Consider the following 18382-nt stretch of genomic DNA (forward strand, 5'->3'; position numbering starts at 1 on the left):
GAAGACAATAGTATTCAGTACAAAAACATTCATTTAGCTGAAATATCTGCTGTTGGATGCACTGTAACGCAATATTATGATATTTATTCATAAGCAGATTGTGGAGACATTTTAATTGTTCACGATTAAAACTTGTAATATCGTACACCCCTATTTTAATTTGCTTTCACAGAAATGTATGCATACAAACAGCATTTGTAATTAAAAAAATATGTACAACAATAAGTCAAATAAATTATTGTCTATTTAATTGAATCAGTATTAATATTAATCAATATTAATGTTTATACAGTGAAGTTTGCCAAATCTAAATGCATTTAGTGATAAGTGAATAACAGTATTGCACAGTGATTTTTATCTATACTGTATTTACAACTTTATGATCATTTATTTTGTTTGTGGATGTTGACATCAAGATGTGTGAAAGTTGTAAACTATGTGAGCTGAAATTAATTGATTATAACCTATTGTTGTGAGTCATGTTAAGACAATGAGAAGATATATTTTAGGTAGTTTAATAAAATATTAAATTTAAGATTTATTTGTATTGAACATTTAGTGGATTAAATATGTCTACATTAGATTCAGAGAGATTTGTAAAAAATTGAATGGTTTTGTTACATTTTCTTTCTTTCTTTCTTTTAATAGGTTTGTGCTGTTGTTGGCCGTGTCACACACACACGAGCTGCCTTACAGAAACGGTAGAATATCAAGGGTCATCAATGGAGACACAATCGGGTCACACTGAAGATTGCACTGGGAATATTAAAGTGCAACTATGGGACAAGTTATTTGGGAAGGTTCTGTTTGGGAAGACGTACAAGATTTCCAACATAAGCACAAGAATGTTTGCTGGGAAATTATATTTGACGACGAATTGTCTTGCTGAAATTGAAGTGGTGACCCCTTGCCTGGGTTGAAGGCAAATATTGACTTCCCGATTGATGAGGCAGAAGTCAGGAATACTGAAGGCAGGATCGCCTCTGTTGAGGTGGCAGTGTCCCGGCGCTGTTGAAGATGCTAGGCTGGGCAGGAGGTGTATGATGGGAAGGCTCAGTCCCATCGGTGTCTGCTCTGAAAGAGCAGTTGTCATTAAAAAGGCATGTTCATCATGGATATATGCAAGTTATTGTAATTAAAATTGAGTTGTGTGTTTTGATGGCTGCACAATTTAGAGAAACAATAAAAAATTGTAAGTGCATTTTTTTAAATAACACAAAGAATGGTTATAAAGAATTTTTTGGGGGTTGTTTATAAGTTATACAATTTATCCTATTATAAATAATTGACATTATTGCTGAAAGATTACAATAAAACATTGTTGTAGTGCTATTTTGTTATAAAATAAATTATTACATTTGAAACATAATAATATTAATAATAAATTGATATAAGTTGTATAAAATAATTTCACACAATAAGTTATATATAATATTTGAAGAGAAATGTGTGACAGTAATTGATGAAATTATTATGATTCATGTAAAGTTAAAAAGTGAGTCTGTGTTTGTACTGTATAATATTTGATATATTTATGTAGCGCGCTGATACTTTTAACTGTCGGTATTTATATGTATTTACATATTATATAAATAATTTATTTCCCTAAACAATGCCGTTTGAACTTTTAGACAAAGTCTCTCAGTCTTTACTAGTTTCCTAATATTTTCAACACATCATTGAACAACATGTATTTTAAATATGTATGTCACAAATACATTCAACTTTGAATTTCTGTCATTTCTTGTATTTGTATTTGTGCACTTCTGTGATTGTAGACTGGAGTGTGTGTGTGTGTGTGTGTGTGTGTGTGTGTGTGTGTGTGTGTGTGTGTGTGTGTGTGTGTGTGTGTGTGTGTGTGTGTGTGTGTGTGTGTGAGAGAGAGAGAGAGAGAGAGAGAGAGAGAGAGAGAGAGAGTGTGTGAACGGGACTTTTATTTTGGTGTGGTGGTGTGGTGTGACGTCATAAGGCCGCGCCACGCTCCTGCATGTGTTGTGATTCTGCTGGACAAAGGTTTGTGTTTTAAGCGTTTAAAACTATAGAAACCATCTTCAAAGTTTTACAAGCAACGCAGATTGAATGATTTATTATTGAATGTAACATTACTTTGCTTTATCTAACACTTATAAACGTTGTGTGAGTAAAGTAACAGAATAAACTCATGAGTAACAGAAGCAGCTTCTCATTCCTCTCTCTATCAGTTCATCATATAAACATGAGTTCAGTCTCTGGAGAGTAGAGATGATGGAGAAACTGAGCTTTATCACACTCTCTAGTGTTCATTATTAGTGTGTAGTGCTAGTGTTGAGTGTTACTGAGACTGAACTAGAGCTGATAGAGACTCAGTTCATCATATAAACATGAGTTCAGTCTCTGGAGAGTAGAGATGATGGAGAAACTGAGCTTTATCACACTCTCTAGTGTTCATTATTAGTGTGTAGTGCTAGTGTTGAGTGTGACTGAGACTGAACTAGAGCTGATAGAGACTCAGTTCATCATATAAACATGAGTTCAGTCTCTGGAGAGTAGAGATGATGAGAGAAACTGAGCTTTATCACACTCTCTAGTGTTCATTATTAGTGTGTAGTGCTAGTGTTGAGTGTCACTGAGACTGAACTAGAGCTGATAGAGACTCAGTTCATCATATAAACATGAGTTCAGTCTCTGGAGAGTAGAGATGATGAGAGAAACTGAGCTTTATCACACTCTCTAGTGTTCATTATTAGTGTGTAGTGCTAGTGTTGAGTGTTACTGAGACTGAACTAGAGCTGATAGAGACTCAGTTCATCATATAAACATGAGTTCAGTCTCTGGAGAGTAGAGATGATGGAGAAACTGAGCTTTATCACACTCTCTAGTGTTCATTATTAGTGTGTAGTGCTAGTGTTGAGTGTTACTGAGACTGAACTAGAGCTGATAGAGACTCAGTTCATCATATAAACATGAGTTCAGTCTCTGGAGAGTAGAGATGATGGAGAAACTGAGCTTTATCACACTCTCTAGTGTTCATTATTAGTGTGTAGTGCTAGTGTTGAGTGTTACTGAGACTGAACTAGAGCTGATAGAGACACTCAGAGATTTAATGTGGATTTATTTTTCTTTCTGTTAATTATTCTCATCTTAAACAGGACAAACACACAGAAAAACTCCTGGAGAAGCGACTGAGATCCACGTGACACTATTATTATAAAGATGGAGTTTATTAAAGAGGAGATTGAAGACGTGAAGATTGAGGAAGTATTCAGTTTGAAACATGAAGAAACTGAGGAACACACAGAGAAAGGTATCATTTGATATTTTCAAGTCTACACGCTCACAGATCCTCTCATAACAAGCTAAGCTTATACTCAATGTAAATAAGATTTTTTTGTGCCGTTAGATTCATTGGTTTATAGAGAGATTTTCTGTCAAACTGCAGGCGATTTGATTTCGCCTGTACCTCAGGCTGGAAACCTGTACATATTTCTGTCCTGCTTCTGTCAAAAATTTGAAGGGAACAATCACAAATCGGCTTATCGCCCCCGGGATGGGGCGGAGAGACCTATGAGCACTCTCGATCTCAAAATGCGAGTCAGGTGTAAGGTCCAGCCATTTCTGTAGCATCTTCATAAGAAACTGTGCGACGTCTCAGAGCATTCGGCTTCAGGGAGGCCGACGATTCTTAGGTTTTTGCATATCTGTTGTGATTCTCCAGGTTGTCTACTTTGGCTCTAAGTGAAGACGATTATTTTTCCAAAGACGCAATTTTGTTATCGTGAGAGAGCAGGAATATTGTCCAAACGACTGTCAGTCGCACTTAACCCTCCCCTCATCACTTAACCCTCTAGGCGCCACGGGTTAATCTGCCGTCAATTCTGCCTAGACTGGCTCCCAGCGAGCAGATTTCAGTCAACATAACTTCAGGCTGGTCTGATGAAGTCTCCTCCGTCTCGATGTGCTTTTTCTTTACAATTCTGGTAGGCCGAGAGGATGTGAAAAGTGGGAAATCTGCACGTATCTTTAGTCTCGGACATTGTTTGTTGCTGTTGGGACAGTATACTTAAAAAATGAATCGAGATAAAAGGAAGACATTATAAAAAGAGATGGAACTGGCGTGGAGCTATCAAGCTAAGCGGCCGTCTTCAGCGAGGTCATGTGACTCCAGCGAGTCAGCCAGTCTTTGTTTCTTCACGAGCCACTTGTGCTATTTGTGTGACTAAATCTGCCATGATCAAACCTTCAGTGATGAATTTGAACAAATGCAACACAGATCTTAACTGTTTGCTGAATAAATGCACTTTTGCAACCTGTGACAATTCAATCTGGAAAATCTTAAGGCACTTAATGATTCGATCCGATTCTGGGAGTAACGATCCGTTTCCCAAAACGATTCTTAACATACATTTTTGGTAACTAATTATCCTGCTGTGCAAATATATTAACTTTACATTTTAACCAAAATTGGAGCTAATATGGGTTTTGTTTTTAGTTAGAATATCTGTTTGACATTATTGCCATATTAAAAATGATTATAAAGATTTATTTCAATACTTTTATTTTATTAACAAAGTTATATTCAAGATTAACAAGCTCTGAATGAACCATAGTAAGCCGTACAATTGCAAAGAACAATCATTAAGAATGAAAAATTGTCACACTTAGTTGTAAATTGAGAACTGTTTATTTTCTTTAGAACATTTTTACAAAAAATGTTTACAAAAGTTTACTTTGGTTAGAGCCACAAAAAAACTTTAAAACATAGGCTAATGCAGAAGAAAAACAACTTTAGCGCTCGCTGAGAAGCCAAATTTAGTGTGTGCGCATAACATCTCACATGGGAAAACTTTCCGAGCTGCAACAGTCCTGTTAGAGACATACCGAATCACTCACCAAAATGAAGTCTTTGTTCAGAATTTCCCATTCGTCTGAAACATTGTGCAGAAGTTCAGCAATATTCGAAAAGTCATTCCAAAAATTATGCCACGGATGTTGGTAGGTTTATGTCCCGGCCACCGCATCGGAGACATAGGAGTGTTATTAATCATTAATGGCAAGAAAAGCGCCTTATAGCCTACTTGAGCACCACTTCGTTATTTTGGCTCAGAATTTCGTTCTATAGTATAATTTTCAAATGGCTGTGAATGTGATATTACTGAAGAAAGCCTGGAAACAGATATACAAACATTCACTCTGATATGCTGAAAACTGCTACGTTAATGTTTCTTTGTGCATTGTGTCGAATAACGTAAATGGCATGACAATCTTACAAAAATTTGAAAAGGTCAGCAGTAGTTTGCATCCCTGGAAATGAATGTCTATTGTTTAACGTTTTTTTAATCGTTAACAGTCAGAAAATATTGCTGTATTGACTCCAAGATCAGCTGTTTATCTTACCTCGGCTCGCGTTCAAGCTGCTCGGTTTCTGTGGACAATAAATCCCGCCTCCTTCGATTTGATAGGATATCTCAAACATTTTGACATTGACGAGCACTTTTACACCATTGAGACTGATCAGGCTAGATTAGAGTTTTTCCCCTCAAGTGGGCTGTGCAGGCCATTCATCGCCTGGGCTGACGGAAGGATATAGATTAGGCTATGTAAATTTACTGTTATTCATTCTTCATATACAGGTGCTGGTCATATAATTAGAATATCATTAAAAAGTTTATTTATTTCACTAATTCCATTCAAAAAGTGAAACTTGTATATTATATTCATTCATTACTCACAGACTGATATTTTTAAATGTGTATTTATTTTAATTTTGATTATTATAACAGACAACTAAGGAAAATCCCAAATTCAGTATCTCAGAAAATTAGAATAGCACTTAAGACCAATACAAAGAAAGGATTTTTAGAAATATTGGCCAAATGAAAAGTATGAACATGAAAAGTATGAGCATGTACAGCACTCAATACTTAGTTGGGACTACTTTTGCCTGAATTACTGCAGCAATGTGGCGTGGCATGAGGAGATCAGTCTGTGGCACTGCTCAGGTGTTATGAGAGCCCAGGTTGCTCTGACAGTGGCCTTCAGCTCTTCTGCATTGTTGGGTCTGGCATATCGCATCTTCCTCTTCACAATACCCCATAGATTTTAAATTAAGAACCAATTAAGAACAGGGATACCATGGTCCTTAAACCAGGTTCTGGTTGCTTTGGCACTGTGTGCAGGTGCCAAGTCCTGTTGGAAAATTAAATCTGCATCTCCATAAAGTTGGTGCACTCCATGAAGTGCTCTAAAACTTCCTGGTATACGGCTGCGTTGACCTTGGACCTCAGAAAACACAGTGGACCTACACCAGCAGATGACGTGGCACCCCAAACCATCACTGACTGTGGAAACTTTACACTGGACCTCAAGCAACGTGGATTGTGTGCCTCTCCTCTCTTCCTCCAGACTCTGGGACCCTGATTTTCAAATGTGACAAGTCTCCCGAGATCTCGTCAGCGTCGCCCTGGCAACTAACCGCGACCACCTGCCAGCACTCAGCACGGACCGGATTGGCACAGCTGCAGGCGATCACCACACCACATAAGACACCACACACGGGAACACCAGTCTGAGCACGAACACTCCATGAAGCAGCGCACTAACCTTTCTCTCTCTCTCAGACAGCAGCCTGTGACACTCCAGCCACCCCGTCCCTCTGACGTCACCGCGAGTCACCACTGCACCAACGGGAAGAAGGAAGCACCGCGCACCAAAGACTTCACCACCTCACTGTTTGTTCACCGGCTCACAATAAATCCACAAATTCACCTAACACTGTGTTGTGTGATTCTTCACCCTGCCACACAAAGAAAATGCAAAATTTACTTTCATCAGAGAACATAACTTCGGACCACTTTTTTTTCTTTTTGTCTTTAGCCCAGGCGAAACGCTTCTGATGCCGTCTGTTGTTCAAGAGTGGCTTGACACAAGGAATGCGACAGCTGAAACCCATGTCTTGCGTACGTCTGTGCGTAGTGGTTCTTGAAGCACTGACTCCAGCTGCAGTCGACTCTTTGTGAATCTCCCCCACATTTTTGAATGGGTTTTGTTTTACAATCCTCTCCAGGGTGCGGTTATCCCTATTGCTTGTAAACTTTTTTCTACCACATCTTTTCCTTCCCTTCGCCTTTCTTTTAATGTGCTTGGACACAGAGCTCTGTGAACAGCCAGAATCTTTTGCAATTACCTTTTGTGTCTTGCCCTCCTTGTGCAAGGTGTCAATTGTCGTCTTTTGGACAACTGTCAAGTCAGCAGTCTTCCCCATGATTGTGTATCCTACAGAACTAGACTGAGAGACCATTAAAGGCCTTTGCAGGTGCTTTGAGTTAATTAGCTGATTAGAGTGTGGCACCAGGTGTCTTCAATATTGAACCTTTTCACAATATTCTAATATTCTGAGATACTGAATTTGGGATTTTCCTTAGTTGTCTGTTATAATCATCAAAATAAAATAAAAAATGTTTGAAATATATCAGTCTGTGTGTAATGAATGAATATAATATACAAGTTTCACTTTTTGAATGGAATTAGTGAAATAAATCAACTTTTTGATTATATTCTAATTATATGACCAGCACCTGTATATTTATGTAGCAATGGGCTGGCCCACTTTGTCCAGCGGCCCACCTGGAAAACACCCGGTGCTCCCGATGGCCAGTCCGCCCCTGCTCTGACGTCACAGGGAAGAACATTTGCAGATCTCTTGTTTGCTGTGCCAGCTGTCAATAAAAGCTTTTCTTTGACTAACAAGGAAGTTTTCAGCTCTGAAACTTGATATTCTTATATTACCATGACCTTTTATAAATCAAAAGCTCAGGGGAAAGTTGATTTCTCAATTCATCACCCCTTTAAAAAAAATGTCCTGGCTAATCCAAGCATTATAGTGGCATTAAATGACAGCCCAAAATTTGAAGCCGTGGGATTACAAATTTAAGAAAGTACATTGTATTTAGCATTTAAGGTAAAAATGATGATATCAGATTAATTAGTCTGCTATGCAAATCTTCCAGGCCAGTTCCTGTTTTCTCTTCATCATAAGTAAAATGCTTTAATGGCTCTTGGAGCCCCTGAGTGATTGGATTAGCATCTATGCATTTGAATGACACTGTTATGCTGATTGAATCAGGACTGATGGCAGGAACGTTTGGGGTGGGTCCCTATTTCCTATACAACATTTGCATTGTATTGTTCAGAGTGTCTCCTCCCCTGCTGTATAATTCCTCCCCCTGAAATGTAGATAAGTTACAGTGTTTGGTACTGTTAAATTAGACTTGTTGGAACCTCAGCCAAAGAACAGCATGGTTCTCAAATAACGAGTAACGTCTGCTTTAAAGATATTCCAACGTCTCCTGGTCTCTTCTTCAAACGAGGAAAAGGAAATTCACAACAAACCATTTGCATCCATCCATTTATAAAAAATAATCCATACGGCTCCGGGGGTTAATAAATGCATTCTGAAGTGAAACGATGGGTTTGTTTTAGAAAAATATCTATATCTTCCACAGTCTGGAAGAAAAGATAGAATGATCAACCATGTGTAAACAATGACGAACAATTGAAACACATACCAAGGTAAGAGATCATGCATAATATGAGATATCAAAATAAGATAAGCACAAATCTCAAACTTTACTGTCAGTACTGGGCTCACAGATCACTCTGTGTGTGGATGACCCATGTCTGTCTGAAGACCCATTTTTGAACCAGGAAAGACCCAGTAATACAGGGGTCTCCAAACTGTCCTGCTGAGTTTAGCTCCAACCCCAGATAAACACACCTGAACCAGCTAATTGGTGTCTTACTAGGGCCTTGTGAGACACTGATTAAACTCTGCAGGACAGCGGCCCTGGGAATGAGAAGGTCATTCCACCAGCAGGGAACGGTCAAGGTAAAGGTTGGTGAAAATGATTTTATGCCTCTTTGGAATGGCACCATAAGGCATTGCTCACTGCAAGCTTCTGAAGGACATGTAGGTCTGAAGTAATGAGTTAAGGTATAAGGGTGCAGAGCCAGCGATTGTTCTGTGGGCAAACATCAGTGCCTTGTATTTGATGCTAACGGCTATTGGCAATCGGCACAATTATGAGAGGGGTGACATGCTCGCTCTTCGGCTTGTTAAAGACCACTCTTTCTGCAGCATACTGGATCAGTTGCTGAAGTCTGACAGTGATGCTGAAAGGCCTGCCAAGAGAGCATTACAATAGTCCAGTCTGGATAGAAGAGAAGCTTGTACAAGGAGTTGTGTAGAATGCTCTGATAGGAAGGGCCTGATTGTTGTAAGATTGTTGTAAGTACAACTGAAAGTTGTAAAGGGAAATCTGATGGACCTGGCAGTTCTAGCAATGTGGTCTGTGAAGTTCAACTGATCATCAATCACAACTCCAAGGTTCATGGCTGTTCATTATGCTTGATGAACCTAGTTTCGGGTTGGTCGAGACCACAAGGTCTTTGCAAGGTTGAGTTGATTCAGCAAGAAATGTCTGTCAGGCAGGCTGAGATGCATGCAGTTACCGTTGGATCATCTGATTGGAATGAGAATTAGAGTTGAGTGTCATCAGCATAGCAGTGATAGGAAAAAACATGTTTCTGAATGAGAGATTCTAGTAATGACATGTAGATGGAGAAGAGAAGTGGTCCAAGCACTGAGCCCTGAGGCACCCCAGTATCTAGATGTTGCAACTTAGACACCTCACCCCTCCACGACACCCTGAACGACCCACCTGAGAGGTAACCACTAGTGTGGTTAACAAATAATATTTTGGTCTAAACATTAAAACATTTAAAATGAATAATATTTAGAGGTTTAAAGTGCTGGAAAAGTGTGAAGCATTTAAAAATTGCTTGAATTTAAATCTAAGAACCCTGAAATGAATAATGTAAAAACATTTGACTATTTCCACCAAAATACCATGGTTACAGTTATCGTTTTGTTATTAAATCCATGGTGAATGTTGGTGAAAACTTGCATTTTATACTTCTTATACCTTACATATTTCTTATACCTCTTCATAGGCTCAACATTTCATTCAGTAACGTAAAACAGCTTTGCTGCATAATGTTTGAGGATTGCGGGAAAGATAAACACCTCAATCGGAATAAAAATGCCCAAACCGAATGAAACCGTAATCGGCTTGAGAGGGGTGGGATAAACCTTTCCATGAACTGATCAAACGAAAATGGCGGGAAAGCATTGTGTCATTAATGATAGAAAATGTAAGGAAAAGGCAGGAGTTAATCACTTCTCCTAGGTAATATAGATTTTTGATTAAAATTTTAAAAATTGATTTTTAAATTTAAAAAATAAAACAAAAATACGATCTGAAGTGTGCCTTTTGACTGGTTCATGTCTGGTTTATTTGATTAGTGTGATCACTCCATAACATGCCCTGGCCCGCATGTAGAGGTGGGACGGTTCGCTTGTGCGATATCGCCTCAAAATGATATCACAGCATTTCAAGAATATTTGCGATAACAATATTTATGACGATATAGAAAAAAATATATGGAACAAAGTTTTATTGGTTATTGCAGCTGTAATTCCACCATGTAAACGACCTGATCCAATTACTTTGAGTGTACGACTTTCTGTGATATGATATACAGTACACGCCTCCACCACTGAAGAGTGCACACTGCACTTCCAGTAGGCTATAATGTTGACTGAAGTGTTAAACTTTTTATTTCGTAACAAGTTATGAAGATAATGTTGGATCTCATCTGAAAGCGTTTGTCCAAGGCACTTTCTACTTCACTTTACTACTGCGCCTGACAGAAGAATTTAGTTTTCTGAGGTGTTTCTTACAGCAACACCAGATCAGTTTAGATAACGACTCATGTAAACTGCCCACAGAATCGTTCAATCAGAATGATTTTAATCGGAATGACATAAAAGTGTGCATGTTAACAGGGCTTTTGAAGCGCACACTCATACACGCGTCACTCGCATACAGAGAGCGGAGATCGCGTTGCACATTCAGGAGCACAGAAACTTATTATCAACGCCGCCCCACGACTTTTAGCAATAAAAAAGCTAAGTTACTGGATCACTTCATTATATTTCTCAGCAACGATGGGGTTAAGGCTGATTTATACTTCTGCGTCGGACCTACGCCGTATTCGCTATGCCGTTAGTTACGCGTTGGTTTTGATTTATACTTCTGCGTTTTTGTCCGCAACAATGTGCAATTACACATGCAGACCGCTAGGAGGCAGTGTCCACGGGCATGTTGATGGTGACCCACAGTATCAATGTAAAAGCTGAAGAAGAAGCGGCTTGTTTACATTGTCATTGCATGCGTCTCAATCAGCTTCCTGGTTCAGTAGTCAGGGCACTGATCAGGACACAAGTCAATGGGCTGACTCCCTGATCAGTGCCCTGTCTACTGAACCAGGGAGCTGATTGAGACGCACCCGAAGTATCAGCAGCAGTGATGGCGGCAGATAGCGGCTTTTCTTGAGTCTTGAGTTGTTGTATGTAATACAAATTAAGCATCTCTAACGTTAGTTGATTAGTAGAGTAACATAAGAGGTGATCTGGCGCAGGAATGCGTTTGTAAAATCATGAGTGCTTGTGGCGCTGTTTTCAGTTTCGGTAGCTTGTGCACAGACTAGCGCTTCAATCGATTGCTGTTGCGGAGACTATTTGTTCCGTTGAAATCACAAAACGAAATGCACCCATTGTGATGTGTCCCTGTTCTTGATATACAATCACTGATTAACATCTTTGGTTTTAATGAGAAAATAAACTATACACAGCGGTTCTATGTTTTTATTCACTAACATAAAGAATCTCTGCACTACAAAATATTGTGTTATATAGCAGATGTAAGGATTAAAGTATCATCCCATTTCTGGACACACTCCTATCGCAGATTTTTTTATTTATTTATTGATCTGAGGGAGGGTTCTGGCAGACCAATCACAGCACTTGTGGTTCGTGTAGAATTGACGTGTTGTTACATTTTTGGAGAGGTGCGCATCAGGGTACGTTGTAGGGTACGCGCGCATCACAGCCTACGGCGTAGCTACGGCGTACACTTGACGCAGAAGTATAAATTGGCTTGGCATTGAACTTTGAGCTTTATAATTTTACAGGTATAAATTATGCTCTAACAGCAACATTAGACACTAACTAAAGTTTGAAAAATGGGATCAGGAAGAACAGGACCTTTAAATAATTTTAGAGTTATTAACGTAGGAAACCCAATTGTAACAATTCAACAAGTCTCCTTTCACTGCACCACAGCTGCGCCACATAAGTCATATCTAACAGAAGCATCGATCCGCTCCGGGTTTTTGTAGTAGGCTAACGTTACCTTTTGTGTTCTTCGACCACGGAAAGCAAATTGTGCGTTTTTTTTGTGCATATTTTACACGAAAGAAAACGCAACAGCCTAAATGGTTCTCGAAAAAACTTACCAACAGTATGACAAATTTATTTCAGGTGAGGTTCAAAGATAATACAAAGTTGTTTTACATTTAAACCCCACAAAACTATATTTTAATAGTATGAAAATGTTGTAAATAATATATTAATAACGAAAATAATAATAATGAAAAAAAATCGATCATAAATTTACAAGAAAAAATAAATCACATTCATCACAGATAAAAACGGGGCACGGATTAGCCAGCCCAGGGTTGACTGTAGGATATAAAAAAATAAAATAAAATGTATTATAGCTTAACTTACTCACCAAAATAGGCTATGATTTTTACACAAAACATGCCAATGTGTGCAGTGAATTTACTGCTATTACCCATCCTCACAAATAAATCAAGATTCGCTGGACTTCAAAATCAGCTGGTATACATTACAGTCCGTTCGTTTTTACCCGGGACAGATCGAGTAGCGTTCCGTGACTGTGCGTTAAGCTGGAGAAGGCAGTATGCGGGAATTTTGAGAATGGCTTTTTTTGTAAGTATGTCAATTAATGCATTAATTTCTTCTCCTCTGTCAGCCATTTGGGTTTGAAAAAACGCTATTAAAACTACAGATGCGGTTTGCTGGTTATTTTGACTAGGCTACTAGTACGCTCTCTGTTCATCCAATCAAAGGATGTGAAAATGCAGACGTTATTGTACGCCAGCTAGATGGCCCCGCTGTCGCCAACCCGAAATCTGATTGGCTGATTAAATCGGAGTGATTATCTGATTGGTTAAAGTGCACAGTTTCATTGCCATTCATTTAAGCTAGCGGTGCCCGCGATATTGATTCTGAAGGCCTCAAGGCAGATTTATTTGACCTGGCAACACATGATGACTGAATTATGATTGGATAAAAGCTCTAGGATAAAGCAGTGCAACCAAGAGTAAAGCGATGAAGTTTTATAAAATAGACTATTGGGAATAATTTAACACATATTCATGGAAAAATAAGTCTGTGATTCTGATTTAGCCAGCAGAGAAGGCCCTGACAGCCCACCACAGTATGTAGATGTTTAGTGATTGGAAATGGATTGTTTCTGAATGTCCGTTTGCTCTTTTGTGTCCACATTACGTTGTCTGTTGAAGCGTGTCTTCTCAGGTCACTGATACACTTGCAGTTTTATGCACTTTTGTTACCTAATTTTCCTTACATGCTCATTAATGAAAATTATATTTTATTTAATAACAATTGTTTAAAAAAAGTTAATGCACTGTAAAAAGTGAATGTCATTTAATTTCAATAAAATATGCGATGCTTGATTTGGTTTACATTTGCTTGTTGCGCTCGCTTGCACCCTCTTGTGGCCATAGGAGACAATACAGTACATTTTCCATCTAACATTTAAAAATTGCCTTTAGAATTCGAATATAATTCGAATTTTGCTAATATTTATGAAAGAATTTCGAATTTAGCTTTTCAGACATTTTAACAGCCCTAAAGAGCCACAGTAAAAAAATATATAAAATGATTATTAAAAAGCTTTTTTTTTTTTCAATAAAATGTCAACAGTAGTAAATATTAGGTCCATAACTAAAAACAAACAATTATGCTGCAAACAATAAATAAGATGCAATATGGAATTAATTGTGCAGGGCTTTCATTGTGAGGTTGACCATTGATGAGAATAAATCATCTTTGTGTTGGTGAACGCACACAGTGCTTACATCTACTATGTTTATGTGAATACTCGACTTGGCATTTTGATATATTTCTGTGTTTATTTGGCCATTTAGGTGCGCAACCGAAGACGAAGGCTAGTATATTTGTCCGTGTTGCGCTCGAAGCTTGTGCACCGCATCCTGTCAGTAATTTAGTTCTCTTTCATGAATTATCATGCTTTTATTATTTATTTTATCGTGACACTCGCGAACAACACTGAACACACAACTTGAATATTATTATCATAAACTTGTCATTAACTTCGGTAGGCTGTACAACAAGGGAATTGTAATTGGCTGCTTTTTTCTACAGAAAACGGATCTCTGTTGATGTGTGTCTAATCTTTTTATCGATCATGTTAGTAAATGTTAGATTTGTTGGTAAAGTGTGAGAGACCTGGCGAGCCATAGGTTCCCGACCGCTGCTCTAGCCGTTCATGGATTTCCATGGTAACTCACTGTTAGAATTGTGACGGTTTTACCTTAATGGCTGTGGACACGGTGCTGAACCTGAGAACGCAGTGATTAATGGTAAATGGTAAATGGACTGCATTTATATAGCGCTTTTAACAGACCTACGGCCATCCAAAGCGCTTTACATTTTTGCCTCACATTCACCCATTCACACATTCATTCATACACCGACGGCGGTGTCAGCCATGCAAGGCGCCATCCAGCTTGTCGGGAGCAGCTGGGGTTAGGTGTCTTGCTCATGGACACCTCGACACTTGGTCAGGTGGAACCGGGGATCGAACCACCAACCTTCCGGTTTGTAGACAACCTACATGAACCACTGAGCCACTGCCGCCCCCATTATTATTTATCAGACTATTATTATTAACCCATTATTAATTATCAGACGTCATAATGCATTATGACGTCTGATAATTCCATGTAGCCTGTATTTGCCAGGAGACGAACAATAATTAAAGTCTAATAACAATATTTTGTGCTGAAGAAGACCAAGCTGAGCTCCAGCAGGGTGTGTTATGGACCTGAGGAGGCAGAGCTGCGCTCCGGCCCAATTTAACCTCTGGGGCTGACCTCTTGTAACCAAGTAGCTCCCTTTTTAGGTACTAAATCGTAATCGGAGGCTGACATGCTGCTCTCAGACAGGTGTTGTTGTTGTTGTGCGCGCTAGGGAACGTAAATGCGCCAACTAGGATGGGTTATATATCATACTACCCTATACCCTGCTATTGATGCTTTAAATGTCTAAATTGTTTTATGTCTGTTTCTGCCTTAGATCTCATGGCATTGAAAGAGACAAGTCATGAACTCAATGAAAGGGAAGAAGAGAAAGACCATTATGATAAACATCATTTCATGACTGGAGAAAGATCAACACAGGCTAAAAAGACAGGAACTAAAAGTAATTTCCCCTGCCAACAGTGTGGAAAGGGTTTCAGAAATAAAGGAAACCTTAACGTCCACATGAGAACTCACACTGAAGAGAAGCCTTACACCTGCCAACAGTGTGGAACGAGTTTCAGACGTAAAGAAAACCTTGAAGTCCACATGAGAATTCACACTGGAGAGAAGCCTTACACCTGCACTCTGTGTGGAAAGAGTTTCAGACGTAAAGGAAACCTTGACAGTCACATGAGAATTCACACTGGAGAGAAGCCTTACACCTGCCAACAGTGTGGAACGAGTTTCACTCAAACAGGAAACCTTGAAGTCCACATGAGAATTCACACTGGAGAGAAGCCTTACACCTGCCAACAGTGTGGAACGAGTTTCAGACGTAAAGAAAACCTTGAAGTCCACATGAGAATTCATACTGGAGAGAAGCCTTACACCTGCACTCTGTGTGGAAAGAGTTTCAGACGTAAAGGAAACCTTGACAGTCACATGAGAATTCACACTGGAGAGAAGCCTTACACCTGCCAACAGTGTGGAAAGAGTTTTGCTCCAGGTATAAGCCTTAAAAGACACATGAGAGTTCACACTGGAGAGAAGTCTTACACCTGCCAACAGTGTGGAAAGAGTTTTGCTCCAGGTATAAGCCTTAAAAGACACATGAGAGTTCACACTGGAGAGAAGTCTTACACCTGCCAACAGTGTGGAAAGAGTTTCAGACGTAAAGAAAACCTTGAAGTCCACATGAGGATTCACACTCGAGAGAAGCCTTACACCTGCACTCTGTGTGGAAAGAGTTTCAGACATAAAGGAAACCTTGACAGTCACATGAGAGTTCACACTGGAGAGAAACCCTACACTTGCCAACAGTGTGGAAAGAGTTTCAATGAAAAAGGAAACCTTAAAGTCCACATGAGAGTTCACACTGGAGAGAAACCTTACACCTGCCAACAGTGTGGAAAGAGTTTTGCTCTTGGTGAAAGCCTTAAAAGACACATGAGAGTTCACACTGGAGAGAAGTCTTACACCTGCACTCTGTGTGGAAAGAGTTTCAGACGTAAAGGAAACCTTGACAGTCACGTGAAAGTTCACACTGGAGAGAAGCCGTACACCTGCACTCTGTGTGGGAATGGCTTCACACGGAAAGTAAGCCTTAGGGAACACATGAATATTCACACTGGAAAAAAGCCGTTGACGTGATCAATTTTGAATTTTTTGGGAAAGAGTTTCAGATTTAAAGAGAACCTTAATGTGGAGGTCAGACTACACGATTTTCAAACTGGTCGGATCACTGCTCTTTTCACACTGTGGTAGCATTTAGTCTCTGCTGTGTTCACACTGCACATTGGATCTGCGACAGGAGGTTTCACGCTAGAACACTGTTTCATGACTAGAAACAATATCACCTATTAGAACATGCAGAAACCAAGACATTATTTTTTCTAGGAAAATGACTGGAAAAGGGTAAGGAATTAAAAAACGTGAAGTTTTTGTTTGTTTCAAAAAACCCTTATGCAGAAAATAAAAACAAGGACCGTGACGTCGACCGGTACGGCGCAGCCGGGGCCCCACCCTGGAGCCAGGCCTGGGGTTGGGGCTCGTATACGAGCGCCTGGTGGCCGGGCCTTCCCCCACGGGGTCCAAAAGAGCGACGTGGGGACACCACTCACCACCACCCCCGTGGGCCCACCACTCACGGGAGGGACCGTAAGAGGCCGGTGCCAGTGAATCGGGCCTAGACGACCCGATCCCTGGACACGGAAACTGGCTCTTGGGACATGGAATGTCACCTCGCTGGCGGGGAGAGAGCCTGAGATTGTGCGTGAGGTTGAGAGGTTCCGACTAGAGATAGTCGGAATCACCTCCACGCACGGCTTGGGCTCTGGAACCACACTCCTCGAGAGAGGATGGACTCTTCACCACTCTGGAGTTGCCCATGGTGAGAGGCGGCGGGCTGGTGTGGGTTTGCTTATAGCCCCCCAGCTGTGCCCGCGATATTGATTCTGAACGCCTCAAGGCAGATTTATTTGACCTGGCAACACATGATGACTGAAATATGATTGGATAAAAGCTCTAACATAAAGCAGCGCAACCAAGAGTAAAGCGATGAAGTTAATAAAATAGACTATTGGGAATAATTTAACACATATTCATGGAAAAATAAGTCTGTGATTCTGATTTAGCCAGCAGAGAAGGCCCTGACAGCCCACCACTGGTATCCACATACGCTCAGCACTCGCTGCAGGTCAAGTTGACTGTTTGGTGTTTTTCACCAACAATATGTAGATGTTTAGTGATTGGAAATGGATTGTTTCTGAATGTCCGTTTGCTCTTTTGTGTCCACATTACGTTGTCTGTTGAAGCGTGTCTTCTCAGGTCACTTGATGCTCTTGCAGTTTTATGCACTTTTGTTACCTAATTTTCCTTACATGCTCATGAATGAAATTAAATATTATTTAATAACAATTGTTTAAAAAAAGTTAATGCACTGTAAAAAGTGAATGTCATTTCAATAAAATATGCGATGCTTGATTTGGTTTACATTTGCTTGTTGCGCTTGCTTGCACCCTCTTGTGGCCATAGGAGACAATACAGTACATTTTCCATCTAACATTTAAAAATTTCCTTTAGAATTCAAATATAATTCGAATTTTGCTAATATTTATAAAAGAATTTCGAATTTAGCTTTTCAGACATTTTAACAGCCCTAAAAAGCCACAGTAAAAAAAAAAAAAAAAAAGATTATTAAAAAGCTTTTTTTTCAATAAAATGTCAACAGTAGTAAATATTAGGTCCATAACTAAAAACAAACAATTATGCAGCAAACAATAAATAAGATGCAATATGGAATTATGGAGTTGCCCATGGTGAGAGGTGGCGGGCTGGTGTGGGTTTGCTTATAGCCCCCCAGCTCTGCCGCCATGTGTTGGAGTTTACCCCGGTGAACGAGAGGGTTGTT

The 18382-nt window shown here is 39.6% G+C and overlaps 1 protein-coding gene across 1 annotated transcript; it reads left to right on the plus strand.

The window, feature by feature from the left end:
- Window positions 1-1935: 1935 nt before the first annotated feature.
- Window positions 1936-18145, plus strand: LOC307124055 (uncharacterized protein). The gene is made up of 3 exons (XM_079813033.1): window positions 1936-2013; window positions 3129-3283; window positions 15308-18145. The coding sequence occupies exons 2-3, from the start codon at window positions 3193-3195 to the stop codon at window positions 16621-16623; spliced, it is 1407 nt and encodes a 468-aa protein (XP_079669159.1). The 5' UTR covers window positions 1936-2013; window positions 3129-3192; the 3' UTR covers window positions 16624-18145.
- Window positions 18146-18382: the final 237 nt, after the last annotated feature.

This window comes from Gobio gobio (assembly GCF_949357685.1).
Source record: "Gobio gobio genome assembly, chromosome: 1".
Taxonomy (NCBI): domain Eukaryota; kingdom Metazoa; phylum Chordata; class Actinopteri; order Cypriniformes; family Gobionidae; genus Gobio; species Gobio gobio.